This window comes from Amphiprion ocellaris, chromosome 20, assembly GCF_022539595.1.
Source record: "Amphiprion ocellaris isolate individual 3 ecotype Okinawa chromosome 20, ASM2253959v1, whole genome shotgun sequence".
In the NCBI taxonomy this organism is placed as follows: Eukaryota; Metazoa; Chordata; class Actinopteri; family Pomacentridae; genus Amphiprion; species Amphiprion ocellaris.
In genome coordinates this window covers 15,343,480-15,365,172 of record NC_072785.1, presented here as the reverse complement: position 1 = coordinate 15,365,172, position 21,693 = coordinate 15,343,480, and the positions used below count along the sequence as shown (strand labels likewise).

At 40.6% G+C, this 21,693-nt stretch overlaps 2 protein-coding genes across 8 annotated transcripts in view; both read right to left on the bottom strand.

The window, feature by feature from the left end:
* The window catches only part of LOC111578958 (protein unc-79 homolog), a 33,707-nt gene extending 16,409 nt beyond the window's left edge, over nt 1-17,298 (bottom strand). The window contains exons 1-21 of one of the 7 annotated variants that reach the window (XM_023285979.3): nt 16,944-17,298; nt 15,275-15,395; nt 11,731-12,044; nt 10,816-10,986; nt 10,553-10,648; nt 10,411-10,466; nt 9,739-9,868; nt 9,561-9,625; nt 7,105-7,193; nt 6,680-6,720; nt 6,205-6,233; nt 4,678-4,907; nt 4,283-4,454; nt 3,932-4,162; nt 3,556-3,746; nt 2,990-3,113; nt 2,135-2,275; nt 1,408-1,623; nt 945-1,172; nt 541-685; nt 44-123 (exon numbers count right to left, since the gene is read on the bottom strand). In XM_023285979.3, coding sequence (XP_023141747.2) covers nt 44-123; nt 541-685; nt 945-1,172; nt 1,408-1,623; nt 2,135-2,275; nt 2,990-3,113; nt 3,556-3,746; nt 3,932-4,162; nt 4,283-4,454; nt 4,678-4,907; nt 6,205-6,233; nt 6,680-6,720; nt 7,105-7,193; nt 9,561-9,625; nt 9,739-9,868; nt 10,411-10,466; nt 10,553-10,648; nt 10,816-10,986; nt 11,731-12,044; nt 15,275-15,395; nt 16,944-16,965 — 2,892 coding nt within the window. In that variant the 5' untranslated portion in view covers nt 16,966-17,298. Of the gene's footprint in view, nt 1-43; nt 124-540; nt 686-944; nt 1,173-1,407; nt 1,624-2,134; nt 2,276-2,989; nt 3,114-3,555; nt 3,747-3,931; nt 4,163-4,282; nt 4,455-4,677; nt 4,908-6,204; nt 6,234-6,679; nt 6,721-7,104; nt 7,194-9,560; nt 9,626-9,738; nt 9,869-10,410; nt 10,467-10,552; nt 10,649-10,815; nt 10,987-11,730; nt 12,045-15,274; nt 15,396-16,943 lie in introns of those variants that run through there. The other 6 variants (XM_023285975.3, XM_023285976.3, XM_023285981.3 and 3 more) reach the window with 6 other exon arrangements.
* A 1,678-nt stretch (nt 17,299-18,976) lies between these two features.
* si:dkey-85n7.8 (COX8 domain-containing protein) lies at nt 18,977-20,164 on the bottom strand. Its single transcript, XM_023286003.3, has 2 exons — nt 19,965-20,164; nt 18,977-19,245 (listed from the first exon to the last, which is right to left on the bottom strand). The coding sequence occupies exons 1-2, from the start codon at nt 20,079-20,081 to the stop codon at nt 19,138-19,140; spliced, it is 225 nt and encodes a 74-aa protein (XP_023141771.2). The 5' UTR covers nt 20,082-20,164; the 3' UTR covers nt 18,977-19,137.
* Nucleotides 20,165-21,693: the final 1,529 nt, after the last annotated feature.

The window sequence follows — 21,693 nt, the reverse complement described above, 5'->3', positions numbered from 1 at the left end:
AATGCTTACCTCAGCTTAATAATTAGATATACAGAACAAGTACCTGCAGGATGGTGTATATAAGCTGCAAAGACACAGGGAGCTGCTGGTAGGAGAACTTCTTATCGGAGTTATTCTTCATGGCTGGAAGGAAGAAAACTATTAGAAGCAGTTCAGCTTTCAAGTTGGTCTGAACTTTGTAAAAGCACATAGAATAAAAAATGGAAATATATATATTCTGGTACTGCAGTATCTCACTATATAAAAAACTATAATTTTTCATTTTACACAGGTTTATGCCCTGACTATATCTTGGATTGTCATTGCAGTGAGAAGGGTCAAACTGCTTATCTGATTAACTCGAAGAAAGAAAGAGAATATGTGTATTTTTAATGTATTCTGTAAAGTGTAAAGTCATAATCGGCAACTGGTAAGATTAACTTCTATTAATCTAATTAACTGAGCTAAAGCAAACCGGCATACTTCCTAAAATCTCCAAATATCTCTTTATATCTATAAAAACCTAAGTGCAGCTTTTATTCCAACACAACTGATACATACATGCATTATCAGGAGAAGGGTTGTCAGTGGGGTTGTCGGTTTGCGTGCCACTCGGGTTGTCTTCTTCTTCACTTCCATTCTCCGTCCCGAGGGAGAAATCTGGTTGAGGTAAGATCAAAGTTTCCTCCAAAGTGTCTGTAGGCTCCTGCACATGAAAATAAACATCTGTAATATGGCTGAGCTTGATACTCACAAGTTTGTTTGTTTTTTAAGAATTGCTTGCAAAGAGAGACAGAGATTGGCATGTTTTCTGTTTTATGTAACTACAACAACAGTGACACACAGTGGTGTTTCTGGCACTGTGGGACGTGGAGGCTATGTGGCATTCATTTCAGAGCCGTATCTGCTTAATGTACGGGGTTAATTTATATTTAGTGCTTAAAAATGCATGCTGTGCGTCTCACCACCAGGCGTATCTCTTCCCGGGGGGTCAGCCTCTCCAGGAGCTCACAGCCCAGCTGGTAGCACAGAATGCTGGATTGGCACAGGCTGCACTCTAGGGCCTTCTCATCCTTCTGGCAGGTGTGCGAGCCCCCCCACGGGGCCTGAAAGACGTTGTTGATGATGCCCACGATATCCTTCCCCAGGCTGCTGTCTAGACCCAGCATCACACCGTCATCCTGGAGCTCCATCTGGGACAGCGGGGGGAGACGAACGTAAAAACAGAGGAGCAAAAAGTGGAGCACGACCCACAAATCTCAAGATCCCACCTGTGGGCTTTCTTGTCATTGCATCGTGTGTGTCATTTTTCTCTATATACTGAACATTTAATTTGTTGTGTATGTTGTAATAATGGCGGTGTAATGTGATAGTGTTCGTACTTAAAACGTTTTACTTGTTACTCCAATACAAGCCACTTGTCATCACCTGCTTTAAGATGAGATCAAACATGAGGATGAAGCAGCCGAGGTTCATGTCGTCGTCATCACAGTCCAGATCCAGGGCGCAGTGGCCGGTGGCGTGACCCAGGTTTTTAAAGGGGCTGCAGCGTAAAGGGCTGCGGAACGGGCTCCTGAAGGGGCTTGGGAATGGACTGAGGGTGTTGTGTTGCCCACGACGTCCTGGATCTGACACCACACTCACCTATGAGAGCAGAACGTCACTAAATAAACTAAAAACATGTGTTTCACTTCAAACAACCAAGCATTTGTCCCTCTCATATGCCTTTAATCTCTGACTGTTACTGCCAGTTCATATGACTCAAGTGCAGAGTTGCGAGGCCATAAATTTCACTGATAAATCCACATCGCAGTCAAGTTCAATTAAGCTCTTTTATGAGGGCTATATTTAGATATTGGCAGTTGCCATGGCAACATATTCCAACGAACAGCAGAAATAGATGACGAGTGGGAATGTGTACAGACTGATCTCAAACTGGCATGTAACAGAACATGAAGCATAAAATATGACCTCATCTATTTAGGTGATGATATGAGGACAGTGAAGTGTTACTTTCTGAGGGGATTATGCTGTATTTCCCTGCTTACTGGCAATGATAACTAAGAAGAACAATAACAATGAAAGCAAAAATTGGAACTGCACTGTCACATCCTTTATTTTTTGGGAGTAGTTTTGGCATCGTGGTTCTCCTCACCCTGCGAGCCCCTGTGTTGCCCGTCAGATCTGAAGCGCGAGCCTTTCTCTGATTGGCCAGTTCCTTCAGAGAGTTCACTCCATCTGAGAACATCCCGATCAGCAGCTGAAGAGGCACCACAATGTCCAGCTCTGACAGCACCTGCGTCCAAAAAACACACACAAAAATTTAAAGGCTCTACTCGCAATTGGTACAAAATTTGCAACTTATAGAAAAAATTAATTTGATTTTATTATTTTTCTGTATATCCAGTGCTAAAACAAAATTATCATGTTAATTTCTGTTTCTTCGATTTAATAAGGATTTTCTAAAATACAGAAAATTCAATTTTTTCAGTGTTTTATAATACTGAAAGTGCAACAAAACAAGAATTTATTCACCTTTAATCTGCTGGCAGGTTGCTGAAACATACGGCTAACATTATTAAAAGCTGCATGCATGACTAGTTATGAGTAGGGATATAAAATTGGAAGTATGTTTTATGTGAAGTGACAATATATAAATGTGTTACTTATATGACACTAATTCAACACGTGCAGAGAAGATGTCAAACTAAGCACCACTTCTCTGTCTGATGTGAGTTTGACCTATTTACAGAGTGTACATGAATGCAATCTCTTGATCACAGTTGTGACAGAAAACTTGAAACTGATCCACATATACAGGGCAGCAAGCTGTGAGTGCATATGGGATGAAAGGCAAAAATCCCTTCTATCTTTTTCAGTCTCATTCTGTGACCCAGATCCATATTCAGCAGGGCCTCTGCCCAGACTCACACACTATGACAACCTGTTCAATTCACACTCACTGTGGACAGAACCGCAGGACAGTGTGTTTATGTGTGTGTGTGCTTACATGCAGCCACAGCAGAGCCTGCTCCTGCACAGACGCTGGGTAGCCTGAGAACCTGCAGCTGATGAAGCCGAACATTTCCTCCATAGAGAAGGGCAGGGGGCACAGCTCGATGTCAAACATCTTACTGTAGGGAGAGGACAAAATAAGACGTGGATGTAGGTGTATTCAGGCAGACTCGAGAGTAAAAATCCATTTCCCGCCGCTGGTACACAATCAGAGATGTTCAGTTTACTCCTCTTATTTTTAATACTGTTTTATAGTGTTACAAATTTACTCTTCTGACATTGCCTCTGTTCTACTTGTTCTTCAATTGATGGTCTCATTTGTGTATATATTTTCCAGAAAGACGCACAGATGGAAAACACTATCAACAGTAGCAGCAACACGATAATGATAGCAGAAAAACTGACACTTTTAAAGATTTGATATGCAGTCGGTGGTTAATAACTGAAGCTTGAAACAAAGGCATTTCATTTAATGTCACAATTCCTCCCTCACTCCTGTTTATTCTATTTGCTCTGCCCATTACGTGCAGCTATATAAACACTTAGAGGAGATGGATGTACCTGAGCACTTCTCGGAACTCTTTGAGCTGGTTGTCAGGCACCTCGGTACGAATGGCCTCGAGCCACTCGGGCATAAAACACTCCCACAGTGGCTGACTGATGACATTGTAAGGGATCAGACACAGGATCCGGTTCAGGCCCTCCTTCAGCTGTGTCACTGTGCTACATGATTTGTCCCAGTAACCTCCCACCTGAGGAAAAGCGGACTGGATTAGATCACATGTCCTGAAAAATTCTAATTAACCTGAAATCCTGGTTTCGTGCCATTTTTTTTTTTCAAAACTGTTGCACAATGCAACATGTTAATGATGTCACCCTTCCTGTCATCCAGTAACTTTAACTGTGTATGTTTAGTTAATCCGGGTTTTAACCTTACCCTGGCAAACTCTACAGGTTTGGGCAGCAGACACATGACCATGACGTCAAAGCGCACTTCACACACTGTCTTTAGCCACTTTGTGACAAACTGGGGCTTCAGCTTCTCCACCAGGCTTCCAACTTCATCATCCATCATGTAGGCGGTGGAGTGAAACCACTGGAAGACCATGCTGACCAGCCGAGCCAGACTCTCTGTGGGCGTGTTCTCATTAGGGGTGCACAGGCTCACCTGCAGACGCGAACAAAGCGACTTTCAACAGGGTAATGATAAGAGGCCTGTGTACTGTACACAGTCTTATCGCTCCACTCCCGTTATTGACAGACACGGGAACAGATTGTGATTACACACCAGGAACCAGATGCCGAACTGACTGAGCAGGCGCTGGTCGTGCTGGTCGTCCTCCTTGTTATCAAACTCGATGTTGTCCAGAGAGTGGTGGGAGGCAGACAGGCCCATCTGACGACGCCTGTTCAGCTCAAACTCACGCTGTTCTGCATGAATTTCCGCCTCCTTCAGAAGGCTGGTTGGATATAGAGAGGATGAGAGGGATAAGAGAGGATACACAGAGACATAATAGCGGCATATTGTGTGTGAGAAATAGAGATTACACCACATAAAAACTGAAATCCAAATTGGTGCCGTATTGTTGCCCGTGCACGGTATTCATGTTAGCGTGTGCTTTAAGGAGCCGCGTGCCGTGGATCTGCGGCTGCGACGTGTCGCTGCAAACGCTGTGAATGTACCTTATAACAGCTTCCACCGTGCACACCAGCTCCTCCGCTCCACACTCCCGGGTGTTGATGGGAGGGGGCGAGGTCTGGTACAGATGGGTCTCCGCCGCAGCCCCCACCTCGCTGCTGTGGTGGTTGACATGGCAACGCTTGCAGTAGCGGACGGGCCGGTTGCCATGGCGCCCGCAGCAGCCAGCTGAGAAGCAGGTGACCACAGCCCTTCTTACATGAGAGCTACAGTTCTACAGTACGAAGGCAAGAAATGTGGAAAAGCAGGAGGAGGGGGAAGAGGAGGAGGAGGAGAAATCAGTTTGATTCTATTCTGGGAAGCAGGCAACAAAATAAAAACATGCAACAAATACAGCCAAGCAGCCAATAATGCCAGATGACAAGCCTCTAAAAATACACCTACATCCAAGCTTCAAAAGCAACAAACTGCTCTGACGGTGAATATCACCCTCTGCGATATGTATTTGTTTTTGGAGATGATGATCTGTCCACATGTGCAGCGGTAGAAAAAGTCTCTATGTGTCCCCACGGTGTCTCAGGTTTCTAAAAATAAAAAGCATGGCACTAGAGAGCCATCCTAATCTGATCAGCCTCTAATCTTGTGCCATTAGAGGGATGCATTGCCCCCTATCAAATTAACATATCTGTCCTCTGACGGATAGCTCTCTTATTCACCCATTTCGCTTTCAACAACACACAAGAAACACCACTCTGATGTCAGTGATGTTTTTTACAGTTTGCTCTGTCCTGGGTATCAAAGTGTATTTATAAGTAGCTACTCTCAGATGAAAAGTGATGTCTCGGTTGACAATGACAGCAGCTGGTGTAAATCCAGGTGGCAGTTTAAAGAGCTTTCTGGAACGAGTGCGACAAAAGCCTGTTCGGAAAGGTGGGGGGTTGTGGATTACAAACCGCTGGACAAATGGATGAAGGCCAGCTGTTTTGGTGGACAACGCTGGGCGACTGCTCATGGGAATACCTGAGATCAGCAGGCTCTCAGTTTGCCCAGTGTCTCCCTGGAAACCAGCAGGGAGCACTTGCGCCCTTGGCTGTGCGTTCAGCAACAGCAAACAAACATCACGCCCCAGCGGCTTCATAGGAAAAGATTTGGCCTTTGCTGAGCTGAATGAACTCCTCAGCGGAGAAAACATTTCAGATTCATAAATAAATGACCCCCGCTATGGATCACAGATGAAATGTAACTCATGAAATATTTTCAAACGTCAGCAGGCTCGTTGTGTTTTTATGTTTTGATGATAAAAATATGTGAACTTGTTTTTTCTAAGGGCACTTTTTTTAGTGTGCTGCTTTGGAAAGTTAAGGCAGAATTTCATTATTCCGGAGATGTGAAGTTAATAAGCAATGACAACAAATGACTGCAAAGGTTAGACTAGTTCTAAATATAGAGCACAACTGAATAAGGTACAATATGATTTCATGCTAAAATTGGATATATAACAGAGAATAAGAGCAAATAGGAGAGTGAACAGCAGCATTGATGTCATTAATGCTGCAGAGGAAACATCTTACCTTCTTTTGACAAATGGCAGATATCTCTGCTGCAAAGAAAAATGAAGAATAATAATAAAAAAAATGTGCAGATAATAGAAGCATCCTTTTTCAAATGAGTCATATTTAATTGTAAAATAAAATAAAGAAACTATGTACAATATAACAGCTTTTATGTGCAAAAACAACTCATAACAGCAAATAAATTATTCTATGTAAAGCATGTTAATATACAAAATGAAACACTACAGAACTCTCTCTTTTTCCACTGTAGCATGTAGAAAATTTGGAAGCAGCTCTTGAAACGTACTCAGACAAACACAGAATTGTTGTACAATTTCCTGTATGCTGTTCTGAGTGTAATATTTTCATATCTTTACTGTGTCTGTTTATTTTTGTTTGCTTGTTTTGTTTTGCCTTGTGTTTGTGGTGATGACTACAGACTAAAATTCATGAATATTTCAACTCAAACACCTGTTTGGTTGTGAATGCTCACCTTGGGGCAGGAGTACATCAACGAGCCATTCAGCGTGATCTCTGCAAAGGTCAAAGAAACGTTTAAACAACACATGATTTATAGGCAAAATGCTCCTCAGAGCCTGTATACAATCCCAGCTTGTGTAAACACAGCAGTCTGCAGCACAAAGCATCTTCCCTTTATACAAAACACAAACCTGCAGAGCCATGCAATTTCAATATTCTACATGCTGGAGAAAAGAGACACAAGTGGATGCTAGGTTTTGTGATGATGATGATCTCATTATTGGCGCGAGGGAACTATGTAACCATGGCAATGCATTTCCCCTGGGTTAAAGAGTGGAATAATGAGGCAGGCAGTAGGTGATGTATGTTTGGGATGGCATCTCACTGAAGGAGAGGGAGAACTGAGGGATGGAGAGAAGAGGTGAAACAGATGCATACCCTGCTATCCTCTGGCTGCACTCCTCGCATATGTAAAGAGGAGGGGGCTTGTCTCCCAGGGCAACAGAAAGAGTTGGATCTATACACATCTGCAAAGGTAACACAGGTAGCGTGAGTAGAGGGATGTCTTATTTCAAAGATGAGCGTATATTTTAATGCAAACAAAAAGGAAAACAAAGATTTTTGCTTATTTAGCGAATGAATGGAAGTTTTCCTTTAAAAAAGCCACATAATATATCACTATTGGTGCAGTTAATTTTGCCATTTAAAGCCAAAAGTGTACAAATATTCTGAAATGACGTGCTACAATTTAAACCCAAATACGTTTATGGAACAATAACTTTCACAAATCCACAAAATTGTACAATAAAAGTGGAATAAGCGATGGCCAAGACTATAGCAAGCATAACAAACACACGTGTTTTTTTTTTTTACCTGGCTAGAATCTTTTTTGTTCTAAAAATGTTCTCAGAAAGTTCTGCACAGTTCCCGAATGTTTTCAGCAGGAAGTTTTCTTTTAGTTACCAGAATGTTCCTCTTAAAGGCAGGATAAAATTGTCTAAAGATGCTCTAAAAATGTTATGTTATTGAGTATGTCCTTCTTTTGTTCTCACGTAACATTGTGCGAACGTTTTGTAGAAGAATGTTCTAATAGCAGCATCCTTAACCCTCCTGATGTCTTCATTTACGGGCACCAAAAAATATTGTTTCCTTGTCTGAAAAAATCCCAAAAAATCTGCAAAAAAATTCCCCAAATTTCTGAGAAATTGCAAAACCTTCAGGAAGAAAAGTCCAATCGTTCCTTAAAAGCTTCCATTAAAAGTATTATTTAAAAAAATAAAATAAAATCCCTAAATATGGCAAGAGAATTCTTGTAAATATTTTCAAAAAATCTTCCAAAAAAAATCCTAAAATTAGCTAAAGTGATTACATATATATCAGTAAAACTTACTAATATTTTCTTTAAGAACTTTCTCAAAAAAATCTACCAAAATCCAGTGAAATTTGCTGGATTTTGGTTGATTTTTTTGTGAATGCTCTTCAGAAACATTTTTAACATTTCTTTTTTTCCCACCAAAAAATGTTCAAAGATTTCCCAAAAATGTTGAAAATGTGGACATCAGATGTTTCACTGTGAAATTTTTTTTTTTTTCCCACATTTTCAAACTTTAAAACGGGTCAATTTTGAGCCGCAGGACGACACGAGGGTTAAAACATGCTTTGTTAGTACATCAAATTACAGGAATGTTTTTTATACATTCTGTCTTCTGAAGTCTCAATAATATCTTGAAAACATGTTTTGAATGTTGGTTTGAGAACATTCTTCCTTTGTTATCATGTAACATAATCTGACCACATCCTCCAAACATCCTGTCAATGTTAAGATGCTAGTTAACTTTCAACCTCATGAGAACATTATTTGAAATAACAAATATCCTTAAAACATTCTTTGAACATGAGATTAAAGTGTTTTCTTTCAAACATTATTAGAACTTCTATTGGCCAATGTTGTGGGAATGTTTTCTTCTTGAGAGGTAACCATATACTTCAGCTATTCCTTACAGTCACCTTTATTGATGTTCTGTTTTCTGTTAAGTTGCAGAATAACATCAAACTGGAAGTTGTATAAATAAACAGTGTTTACTAGAGAGAAAATTCAATCTCTAAAGTTTCTCCCTTTCACTGTCAAAAATGTAAACTGCCCTTAATTCGTGCAAATGGAGGGATATCAAACCTTCCAGCTTTTCTGAACCCTCCTCAGTTTAACTATCTTTGGACAGTTCCACTGTTCAACAAAGCCAGCCTTTTCCATGCGTCCCTCTCACATCTAGGGCTGCCATATTGCATCATGGCCTTACCACAGACATCATGTGACACCTTTACCTGCCTCCCCACGCCTCTGTGTGGATGGTTGCCTGCATATGCTGCACTCCCTTCTCTTCCAACCTGTGCCTGGCCCTGCTCTAAACACAAATGCTCGTGGCCTCAATGTTCAGATGGTGCACTGTAATTTACTGTGCTCACTTGATGCCACCCTATCCTCAAGGGCTGCACGGGGTCACCGCTTCCAATTAAGGCCCCCTCCCCCTCATACCTCCTCCCTGCTCCTGGTAATTGAAATCCAAACCCCTGTCCGTGCTCCTGTTCTTACTCTATCTGTCAGTTTTGAGCACAGTTGAGTAAAGACAGGAGCTGATTTAGCAGAGAAGCAGGGACTGGTGTAAAGTAGCACAGAAACTGATGTCATTAGTCCTCTCAAACGGCCGCACGGGCAACATGCTGATTAATTTACCGAGGAGTTCACAAAAGAAAACGCGGTTACACACACAGCTGAACTCGGAAACCTGGCTCATGCCCCGTGTATTCCCGGTAAATGTATACAGACCCAAAGCATAGTCTATCCTATTACAGTAACAAAAGGCAGAGAGAATGTATTTTCTTAAGACTGTGGTCACCTTGACAGCAGGTTTATTAATGGCATTGTGGCACTCGATATGTTGACAGTGGATGGGATTCCAGGCTGAACCGGGACATGAAAGAGAAACAGACCAAATAAAAAAACGGTTTGCAGGTTAAACCTTTGGTCAATTCAAGGAAGATAAAGCAGAAGATGTGGCTTTAGGAGAATCTGACCTGTGTACTGCAGTCCTCTGTATTCACTGATGGCTCCTGGTGGCTTCAGGTTGGGCCAGTAATGAAACAGCATCTGCACAGCTGGAGGTTTTACTTGGGATGGACCATAAGATATGACATAAAGCAAATCCTGCAGAGAGTACAGACAGAGAATGTGCATGAAGTAAAAAGATATTCGAGGACATTTGAATAGAAACAAATGGAAAACAAGCAATATGATTTCTACTGTAAGCATTTCATGGATTATACTCAATGTTGCTTTAAAATTATTAAGACAAATTCTATTTTTAGTTTTACAGTCAAAGCAATAGTCATGGAAAAAGACTTGTTTTTCTTTTTTTTCTCAGCTACTTTTTACTCAGCGCTTGTCTGTGTGAATTGGAAAATATCTGTCATGACATGTAAAAACAAGATGGTGCGATTTCAGGGTTATTCTGGGTGAGTTTTGGTATCATGCTCTGGGTTTTCTACAGTGTAAATTTGTCAGAAGTGCTTGAAGTTTCCTCTAGTCTTGTTGCTGATCCATTAACTTTGTAGTTAGTGTTTAGATAGAAAAGCATTCCAAGAGATTTTAGTTTAAAGTCCGACAGATAAAAATTCAAAATGCAACTCTTCATAAATGCTTTAAACAAAGAGTCTTATATCTCCGTTATGTATTTAAAGCGGAAATACCTTCCACACTTCTTGTTTGTGCTTCATTAGACACTCCAGTAACTGACAGTGATAAACTAGAAAAGAAGCAGAGAATGGATTGAATACGGAGAAGTTACTACAGTCATATTTGAATGCATGCTATGGAAACGTGGTGGTTTACCTGGATTTGATGTGTACTGCATTGCAATCATGAGCATAGAAGAGGCAGACAAATTGACATAGGCTGGGACTCCCCCCTCTCTCCGAGTGGAGCCCACTGCATACAGACAAAGAAAAGAAAGAGAAAAAATTATAACTAGTCGAAATATCACATTCTGCTCATTGCCGTAATGGAAATAAGTGCAAGAAATATAGCATTTGCTGTATTTCAATATTTTTTTAGTAATTATAACACCCTATAGTTGGATTTTCAGTGATACTTACATATAGCCATGGGGAGGAAAGATGTGCTCAGGTACTCTATGATGTCTTTGTGAAGGAAAGGGGGAAATGTGGCTAAAGTGGAGATCATAGTATAGGGCAAAGTGCTGAGAATATCATCACTGAGAAAGGGCAGGAGGCATGTGGTTGTGTAAAATATGGACTGTCCCAGATCTGATGAGAAAGGGAAAAGGCAAAAAGACAAAGAGAGATACACAGACACTCATTCAATCAACTGCACATACAGTATTCATGTACTGTATGCAGCCACAGATGCCAAAGTTACATGAAATTTCAGTCATTTAACAATGTAACAGTGAAAAAAAAAGGAGAACATTTGGAATATGAGGGCTGTGAGCTTTCTTTAAAAGCCACCAAAGTAAAGTTTACCCTCAGGAAAAGTAGAGCAATCTAGTCAAAAGATGGGTTTTCATGCTTTTGAGCTTTTTTTTTTTTTTTTTTTTTTTAACAATGGTCAAATATTCATGACATATAAGAGCACTGAATTGTGATGCAGCCTTGGGCTCTTTGTGGAAAAACTGGGCGAACATAAGTCATTCTCAGATGTGTTCTTAGCATATTTCAAACACATTACATTTTCTTACGTGTGTTTCAACTTATATATATTTGCACATGACAACAGTAAAGAAAACATTTCTCCCACTTTGCATAACAAACATGCAGTCAAGTATGATACACAGAAGAGAAGGCCTATGTCTGGTGCATCCAATGGCTTATGAACGATTAAGTTGACAGGATCCAGCGTGCTCCCAATCACCCCATGCATCCCTCAAGATCCTCAGCAGGACTTCTCTCCTCCCGTTACAAAAGAGGCCAAAAAAGCAGCAGTGGCTTCATGCAGGCCAGACGGCTCGGGGATGATGATGACAAACAGTGGTGCACTGGGCCTTGACTCACCATGCTGACCGTGCTGCAGCAGGGGCACCAGGTCAAGCAGGGTCACGAGGGTCACATAGAGGCCCTGATAGTCCAGAGAGGGGTACTCTGAGAGCTGAGCGTCCCGACTCTGCTGCCCCTGCCCCCCGCGGTCTGACGGGGCATCGCGCAGAACGCTGTAAAGGAGGGAGCGAGTAACTGTAGGGTTGATGGAACTGACTTGTGGTCTTAGAGATGGGGTGAGTGGGAATGGCACAGGAAAAAGACACATGGTCATGGGCACGGCCAAATTGGAAGCTTCCTGGTTCTCCTTCCTGCCTGTGCGGGACAGAATGCTGCTCCGGGGCGGGAGGGGAGGGGAGGGAGGGTAGGAGAGGGGAACAAGGGAAAAAAAGAGACAACAAAGACACAAAAAAACAGCACATTACATTGAAATGGCACTACAGAGACAGCGTAAATAGAAAAAAACAAACCCAGATAAACCCCACATAGGATGCAGTGTCTCACTATTTGACTGTATCACTGAAGGCACGGGCAATTTTTCCCTGCTTTGTCTGTTCAGCGTGACTGGAAATTCAATTTATCTCGTTTTGTCTATCTTTGCACTTGGAAAACAAAAAAAAAAAAAACATGAGCACAAACTGCAATGATCACTGCATCTCATGCGTATCTGGTGACAAGGAGCAAAAATATAAAAAATGGCATGTTTTCAGTGGCAACCCCATACTTCTCCAAGAAGGGACAGCGCAAAAAGACTGTCCCTCGATGGCTGCCATCTTCCAATCAGCAAGGTCAGTGGCTACCATGCAAAAAGGCCAAAGAGCCGTGGAATACATTTTAAAATGAAATTTCCTTGTCTTTTCGTGGGGCTGTCAAGGATGGGAGTGACACCAAATTGGTTCGGGAAAATACAGAGGTGACACTTTTGAAACATGCTTCAGCCAGTAATAAACATGTGTGTGAGGTTAGATCAAGTGCTCCTAGGTCACAGCACATGTTTATTGCACCAGAGAAATAATGTCCGTATGCATACGTTATGATACTGTACCAGTATCATCAGGAGAAATAATGAGATCCAACAGGCATATGGATTCAGGTTTCTAAAATAAATGTAACAACTAATCTACGGTAGAGGAGAAACTATAATGACAAAGGAATAGGTTGTATCAGGGGGAGATGACTGGTAGCATTATGTTTGTGAGCTAATGCAGGATGGACAATTGTGTTTGCTGTCCCCTGGGGAAGGTGGTGGACATATTCAATTTTGAGAGAGGAAAAACAAAAGGAAAAAACTAGCCGGGTTGAGTGTGGAGCATCTAGGGTGGAGGAGGAAGGAAGGGGGGGCCAGAGAGCATTGCTCTTTTTACTGCACATTATTAAAGAGCTAAGCTGTTCTATCAGGCAAATGATTGGGATTTATCTTGAGCGCCCAGATTATAAATGCTGATGTATTGCTTTTTTTTTTTCTTTTTTGTTTTTTGCAAGGTCACTCAAAAAAGTAGAGTTACAGCATTTGGAGTTACATGGCAAGTGACAAAGGGGATTTCATTAAAAATGTTTAAACATAATAATAATGTTGAGTTTATATGTCAACGGCAGAACATTATGTGTCTGATCCCCTCAAAGTTATACTCTGTAAGATTTTAGTCATGTGTAAAGCTGTGTTATTACACAGCATCAACTCCAACAGGGCTAATACACGACAACAGACCTCATCTCAGAGTATGACTTTTTCACTGCCCATTTCTCATATAGAACACATCGTTAATTTGAACAATGAACACAGACATAAACAGACGCACTCACACGCATACACTGAACACGCAAAGACACACACATATGTGCATACACGCACACGCGCACGGACGACACGAAAAAATCGCACAAATATACGACACATAAAACACATGTAGAAATGCACTGGTACAGACACATGACATACATTTACTGTCAAACCCTGGGCTGTCATTGCAAAAAATCACTGACTGTGTGTGCATCAGTAATTCAAAGCACATTCAGACTTCCTACATTAGCGTGTTTACAGGTGTGTGTGAGGTGCAAAACACAACTGCGCTGCGTCTAAAAGAATGTCTAAACAGCAGTGGAGGATTTTTTTTTTTCTGTCTGCAGTCGTTCTTGTGAGTGATACAGTTTGGAGTAAAGTCAGCGAGACTCACTGATGCAGAGAGCTCAGTCTGACAAAGCTGTGCCTCATCTTTAAGGAGGCATATATAATTGCTGGTAAATACAAGAACGTCACCCGTCTTTGTTTTCTCTTCTGCATCTGACCTGTTCTGAACCTAAAACTGGTGCATGAATCAGCAACCACCTCCTTTGGCCATTTCGGTTTTCTTCTCCAGGAACATGACACATGCCTGCTCCACTTTTCAAGGCTCACTACTCCCACTTTCTCTCTCTCCCTCTCTCTCTTTTCACTTCTTTCATTCTCCTCACCCCGGGCTTCAGAAGGCACAGGTGTATGGATAATCCTGAGGTCCCTGCTGAGGAAACCAGACTCCTCTAATGGTGGGCAGAGTGATTTGTTCTGCATATCAGAGGCTATGAGACTGTGCGTCGGGAAAATATCGCCGAACTGGTAAAAATGGCATCATAGTGAGTGATTCTTTTCTCACTCTGATGATACTGCCCCTCAGAGACAAAAATCGTCACTTGAGTTTACGCAGATTCCCACAGTTGCGGCCCGCTGTCATGCTCAATCTGTGCCATGTTTAAAGCAGCACAGTGACTGGTGGCTGGTGCTGGACAACCCTTTGGCATGAAGCATGCAGGACCCTCAGCAGAGAAATAATCCTCATGGGTCTGAGAAATAACGTGTTGAATTGAGGCTAGCTGCCAATCTTAAATAGATTGCTCCCTAAGCTGATAATAATGTTAAAAGTGGGGCACAAAGTTCAGCCTCCAGTAATCCCACCCTTTCTGTGAATTAGCTAACAAGAAAGGACATATTTTCTATGAAAGCAGTGGCTAGTAAGACTAAACCAACCAGAAATGTCCTGTCACTGCAGAATATTTTGGCTACGGGAAGGCTGAGAAAAAGCAAAAAGGGAAATTATTGAATTAGACGTGTCCAAAATGGCTGCCTACTTGACCTGTGCTGGAGGAGGAAATAACATGCTGTTCCTTCCTCAGGCTTTCACAGCACCCGAGAGAGCAGGCTGACCCTGCAACTGCATAGCCAGAGGAGCTGCCCTCCACCAGCTCCCTTTGGGAAGGACACAACAGGCCGCCCCAGGGAAGCGTTCATCTAGCAACCGACCACTGAATCAATAAACATCACCGATCCGTCTATCTGGTGCTGCAGCTGCCTTAAAACAACACCATAACTCCTCGGCTTCACTCCCTGTCTTCATCTGGCCACTTCTCTAAACTTCTCTATGACATCTTTAATTCACATGAGATGTTTAATGGTGTCACTGTCATCCCTTTCAGAAAGTGTGTCACAACATCTTACGGTAATTAATCTCATCTGACCATGGAGGAAGCTAAATATCAAACATTCTACAGTCTGTTACTTCACCTGGTGGCTCCAGAGCGGGGTACTTACCTGAGCAGGGTTTGGGAAAAGTATTTCAGTGTGTTTGCAATGTCTGTTCCGGAGGGCACGGGGTAAATATTGTGTTGCACACGGTTGTGATACTCTTGCAAGTATCGTATCTTAGAGGCAACTAGACAAAATAAAGAGCAGAGTAACAAGCATATCAACACTAGTGAGATTGTTATATAAGGTAGAAATAAGAATCTAAAGGAAAAGTCATATTTTTAATCTACAAAACAAAAACATCTGCCACATGGCTGAGCATGCAGTAGTCTAATTAGACACCGTGTTGCTGCTGTTGTGAGACGTTTGGCAGTAAATGACACGGACGCTCCAATTATCAAGTAAAACAAAGCGTCTGTGTTCCCATGGCCTTCACCGGGTGACCTTTCTGGTACAGCAGCGAGGTCGCAAGAAGCCCTGGAGGAGGGAGTAACCTATTGCTTACAGAAACAAACTCGTGTACAAAAGGTTGCCGGTTCAAGTCCCATGACAAGCTGGGAGAAATGTGGTCAGGGTGAGCATGAGAGAGGGTTAACTCATCCATTAACAAGCGATGCCGAGGGACATTTCAAGCGCCTGCTCCATGTTCAGCTGCTCCCTGTAGTTTCAGAGACCTGCTGTCATTTTTTGACTGGTTGAATAAGAGTTAAAACAAGTTGGAGTGTGTGATTGCTGACCCATTTTCTGTGACTTTGGGCAGTCCTGTTTAGCTTCCTCTCTGACCTGTAAATGACAAACCCCAAAATAAAAATAACAGCTGCGGGCTTGGAGCATGTGCGGTCAAAGCCTGTGCAAACAGGCTTATAAATTCATACATCTTTCATAACGATTATTGATGCAAAATGCCCCTCATACATTTAGATACTTGTAGATGTGATTGCTAACGATGATAGGTTGGTTTGAATGTAATCACAGCAGCAGGATTTATCATTTTTGTCTACATTAGCTGGATTAATCCTCATCATTGGCCACTGAACAATAAGAGCAACACCCAACTTTTCACCAACTGAACACCAAGTTTACCCCCATATTTCATGTCTGTGTTAAGCTCCTTAAAAGTGATAGATATCTTTCAGTAACATGGAATCTGAAGAAAGCCTGGTGGCTGCTTTCCCTCCCCCTGTGCAAAAGCAATGGAAGGAATAAGGGGATATATAAGAATGAAGGGGGAGGAATTAGCAACAGACTTCAGTCCTATGCGTGATCAAACCACATGATTGATCAATGTATTGCCACCATATTGCTCAGTACAGAATCTGGCAGGTCGACCTTGAGATCAGCATCACACCTCGCTTTTTTTCGCGCGCACCTCATGCAGCCACGTCAATCAAATAAAGAAAAATAACAAAAAAAATGGGGGAAAAAAAAAATAAGAACATGACATAACATGACCACTGGGCGATCCGGCCCATGAAATTGCAATTCCCCTTCCCCATGCAGAGAAATACAGTGGGGATACACTGAGACCTCCAGCCATCCTCTGCAGTGAGAGGACGTGTTGCAACCTGCCTTGGCAACCGCGGTTTCATCACCAAGGACAGCTCCCCTTATTCGCTTTCTTGCTTAAAACAACAACAACAAAAAAATCACATTTCCAGTTTTCCAAACCCCCAGGACAAAACAGAGGAGAAACAAAAAGACACACATTCACACACACACACACAGCGGTACTTACATTGCTCTGCCTTCGTAGACATTTCGCAGACACTTGGGGAAACATATAAGCCAGACTGTCAATTGTTTTAGTGGTTTTTTCCCTTCCCGGCGTTGTGTTTCCCTCAGTCGTGAAAAAGTGAATATACCCCCTCGCAGCCCAGGCTCGGCTTGATTGTACCACTCTGCGCCGTGGATTTATACGCCTTTTAGCTGCAGTCCTTCGAGTGAGCTTTTAACGGAAATAAAACCGGGACCCGTTTTGTCTATCGGTGTTTAATTGTTTACTAATTTCCTCCTGTCGTAGCGGAGAGGAACGTTAATATACATCTGACACGGCATACCTTTCCAAATGGACTGATCCGGCTTTGACAAATTGTCATTCAAGAACTCCAACAACCCTATCAGCGCCCTGTGAGCTGATTATAGGAGGGAAATACTAAGGAGCTCCGAGTGTTTGCTCCAATAATCTATACATTTCTGTATCTCTGTTGCATGTTAAAGGATAAACACGCAACAGATGGTTGGCACATTGTCAGTAACCATGACGCTTACTGGAGGAAACGTGCATCTGTCTTTATTTGTTGTTTGTTTTAAGGAAATTCAGATGTAGAATCCATGTTTGTGACTGGAGATATTGCCTAATTTTGATGCAGTTATCAATTACTGAAGCCTGATATTATTTTCACCTATGATCCATCAATCTGAACAGTATCAGTATTTGCTGTGTTACTTTATCAATAGTTTGTGCAATTTCATGTGCAATATTTCATGTTTATATGCAATTTTCAATTAAATGTGTAACATTTGCATGTAGTTTACTATCATGTGCAACATTTCAATATCAGGTTCGGTATTTCAATTCCATGGTAATATTTTATTATCATGTGTAATATTATTTCAAATCAAGTGTAATATATTATAATGATGTGCAATATTTCAATGGCATGTTCAGTATTTAACTATTATGTACAATCCTTTAATTCCACGTGCAATATTTCAATTTAATGTGCAACATTTAATTTACATTTGTAGTATTTCAGTTTTATTTATTTAAACAATTTTCATGTGCAATGTTTGAGTTTCACGTGCAATATTTCAGATTCATGTGCAATATATTACTTTCATGTGTACCATTTTAACATCATCTGGAAGGTTTCCATATCTAGTGCAGTACTTTATTATCTGGTGTATTATTTCAATTTAGTGTGCAGCATATTTTATTTTCTTGTGCAATGCTTCACTTGTGTTTGCAAATTTTTGATGTGCAATGTTCCATTATCATGTGCAATATTTCAGTTCATTGTGCAATATTTCATTGTCATGTGCAATATTCCAGTTTAATGTACAGTATATTTTACATTCTTGTGCAATGCTTAACTTCCATGTTCAATATTTTTGATCTGATGTGCAATGTTGCATTATTATGTGCAATTTTTTTGTGAACAATGAGTAATTTTTGTGTGAAATATTTGATTACCAGGTTCAGTATTTCAATTTCATATGTAATATTACTTGACTACTTCAGAATCCATTGATGGTATCTCTTCTTAGTTTTCTATTCCAATCTTATTTCAGCTTACTTATTTTTGTTTATACTTATTTATTATTGCTTTCCCATTGGACACTGTGTTTATTGCAAAGTTATATAATTTTTGGAGCAATATCTGGCAAACAAAATTCCTTTGGGATTATTAAAGTTCTATCTTATCTTAGTAAACATCCCATTTTAAATATAAATGCTGGTGCTTGACTGCAGTGTTTTTCAAATTAGGTCTTACAGTCTTATCATGTCCCTCATTTTACATCGCTATAGGTAAACAGACTGGATCTGGCGCACAGACACACTCTTCCTATCATGTTTTGTGCCAAGAACTGAGTGTTTCTGTTTTCATTTCCAGCTGATAAGGAGCAACATCCTCTCACTGCAGTCTGCACCCAGGATGACCCCTTGTCTTATTACTATTCTGTTTGTGCTATCCTTAAAAGTCTGCTCAGGCACATATTAAGCATTTTTTTCAAACATTACTGTCAACAAAACAGTCAACAAAAATACCCAGTTTTTCCAACTTGCTTTATAAAACATTCTACAGCAGATTTCTCATTTAGGTTCTTATACTTTAGACTTAACAAAGGTTGTACTTCCATTCATTACATTCTACACACTGGAAAGAGCTTTGTAAAATAGCAGTGCTTTGGTGGAGTTCTTGCAGGAGTCAGGGATGTGGAGGTGATTTCTGCCGATATTCTGGGATGTGATGCATGATCCATCCAGCCGGAGCCAGCAGAGTCACAGCAAACACACACAAGGCAAAGACAGACTGCTGTAAGAAAGTCCAAGAAAAATGCATAGATAATTAACAGATGTCATGCTTTTTAGAATATGTTTCCAAACTACTGCATGAATGACAGTTTAGTACACATTTTAAGGCACAGTATTAGTGGTTCCCAAAGTCTCCTATCATTAATTACAGGTTGAATGAAAAGAACTCAACACCTGCATCCACAACAGAGGGTCCTGATCTCAATGACTCATCGTGTGATATAACTGTATCCCCTATTCACATCTTCCTGCCACTATATTCCCTTCGTCCCTGTCCACTCTGGTATTCCTAACCTGAGACAGGCTTTGTAAAAGCCCCTGTGTATGTCCCAGAGGACAGATCAACAGATTTATGGTGAAATAAACACTGGCTGCTATGTTGCACTCCCATCATAGGATCCTTTTACAGAGGCCAGAGCTTCACACTGACTTATGGATAAGAAATGAATAAAACATCTCGCCCACTCTGCAGGCCGAGGAGAGCAGCTCGCTTGAATTCCTCGCATTAGGGGCAATAAAGTAAAGCACCACAGATACTGGTTTCCCACGACTGATTCTTCATGTGTTGTTTGAGTTTTCATCCCAGCAAAGTCCTTAAAATTTGATTAATTATAGTTTAGCACCCAGTTAGTGCACATAAAAACATCACTGCAACCCCATGCTTCTATTGTAGGATGCTCAACCTCTCTTACAAGTGCTAACAAAGATAATGGGTCCTACCACTGGCCCGATCTTTTCCTTAGGTGGCTTGCTGTAGATGCTTGACCTGCGATTTTGCTGAATGTCTTTCATCAGCAGCAGCCTGGTCGATGAGGGTCTCCTAAACAGAGAGGACATCCTTCTTGGTTCAGCTCACACTGTCTGTCTCTTCTGCAAAAGGGAAATGTTGCTCTGGAAATTTCTCCTCACATCCTGTGAGATCCTAACAGAAAGTCTCTCCTTTCATCTAGTTCCCATCACTCTTCCTGGGAGGAGTCACTTCCATGGGCCAGAGACCCTCATGTAAACAAACATGCTGAATTCTCATCAGGGTGGCTAAAGATCAAAATTAAGTGAATGGGGAAAAACTACTGTTACAGAATAAAATTCTCAACTATAATAAACTCTCAACAGAGTTTTACATTTTTTTAAATTAAATAGCAAATAGCCCATAGTTTAGCAAACAACAGTACCTTGTTGGCCTTGTTTGTATAATATGTGCAAATTTGCTCTTTTAAGTCCGCAAAATGTGCTTGTTATCAATATGAAGGCATTATTTTGACAATTGACTCATTGTACAAAATCTGTCACGTTCATATTATAAACTTTCAACAAATGCTATATTTAATCCATCAACTAAATATATAATCATAAGTATTTTTGCATATTTAGTATGTTAAGACAATCTGTAGTTAGCACAAAGTCTTGTAGTCCAATAAGAAAAAAAACCTTTATATTGAGGAAATGTAAAAACTGTATGATCACAGCTGTAGATATTTAAAGAAAAAAAAATCAAATGGGATTTTTTTTTTTTTTTTAAAGAACAATATTTTGGATTTTAAAAATTGTTCTTTAGGTAGTACGCACCAAATCTAACCCCAAGTGGATTTTCAAAGCCCTTTAACATCTTGTTATCTATATATACAAAGATTCCTTATTGTAATTCCAAAGCACAGGATTGTGTTGTTTACTGACAATCACGTTTCCCTTATTTTCACATAGTAGGGAACACAATATCTGAATAGGTCTAAATTTAAAAGCTTTTAGCAGTGTAAAATACAAATAATACATAAAATCCAGGGATTCCGTTTACAGAAGAAAAAAAATGCAAAAATGATCCCAGCGTCATTTATTTTAAAACTAAATGAAAGTGGATTTGACTGTCATTAGATGTATTCTGTCGCCCTCAACAGGTTACTGGAAGAACTGAAGCCAGATGGAAAAAAGAACAGAAAATTAAACAGAATATAATCCTTTATTTTAAAAAGACACAAAAATAACTAGCTACTATCTATATCTTAGCAGTATATATATATGCACAATGTAGGAGAAACTGACTGTGCTTTGAACGCTATTTTACACATTTCATTATTTTATATCTATTTTATTTAATTTCATACAATTTGTATATATTATTTGTCCATATATATGTTTGCATTTGCATACCTAGATAAATAGATGCATACAAACTACATGATTAGATTTCGAAGTCATAACAGGCTATATCATAATTATCTGAATTCCTAGGCGTCTATCTCTGCATGACAGAGGGAAAAGGTTTTCTATAAAGCTGTTTCACTGAGAATGTATGTCTCTTTTCATATACAAAACCCTCCCCTATATAGGCACCCTGCTGTACCCACTGTGACTGACTCTTAAGCCTTGAGCAGAATTATTGAAAATCTCATCAAATGTTACAGGAAAGCTGAGAGGAGTTATCTTGACACGTACGTAGTTCCCATAAACCCCA

Coding starts and splice junctions, on each gene's coding strand:
- si:dkey-85n7.8 (XM_023286003.3), bottom strand. CDS start 20,081: ATGTCCTCTCTGTTTAGGAGACCCTCATCGACCAGGCTGCTGCTGATG. Junction 19,246..19,964: donor AGGAAAAGATCGGGCCAGTG/GTAGGACCCATT, acceptor ACTTTCTTACAG/CAGTCTGTCTTTGCCTTGTG.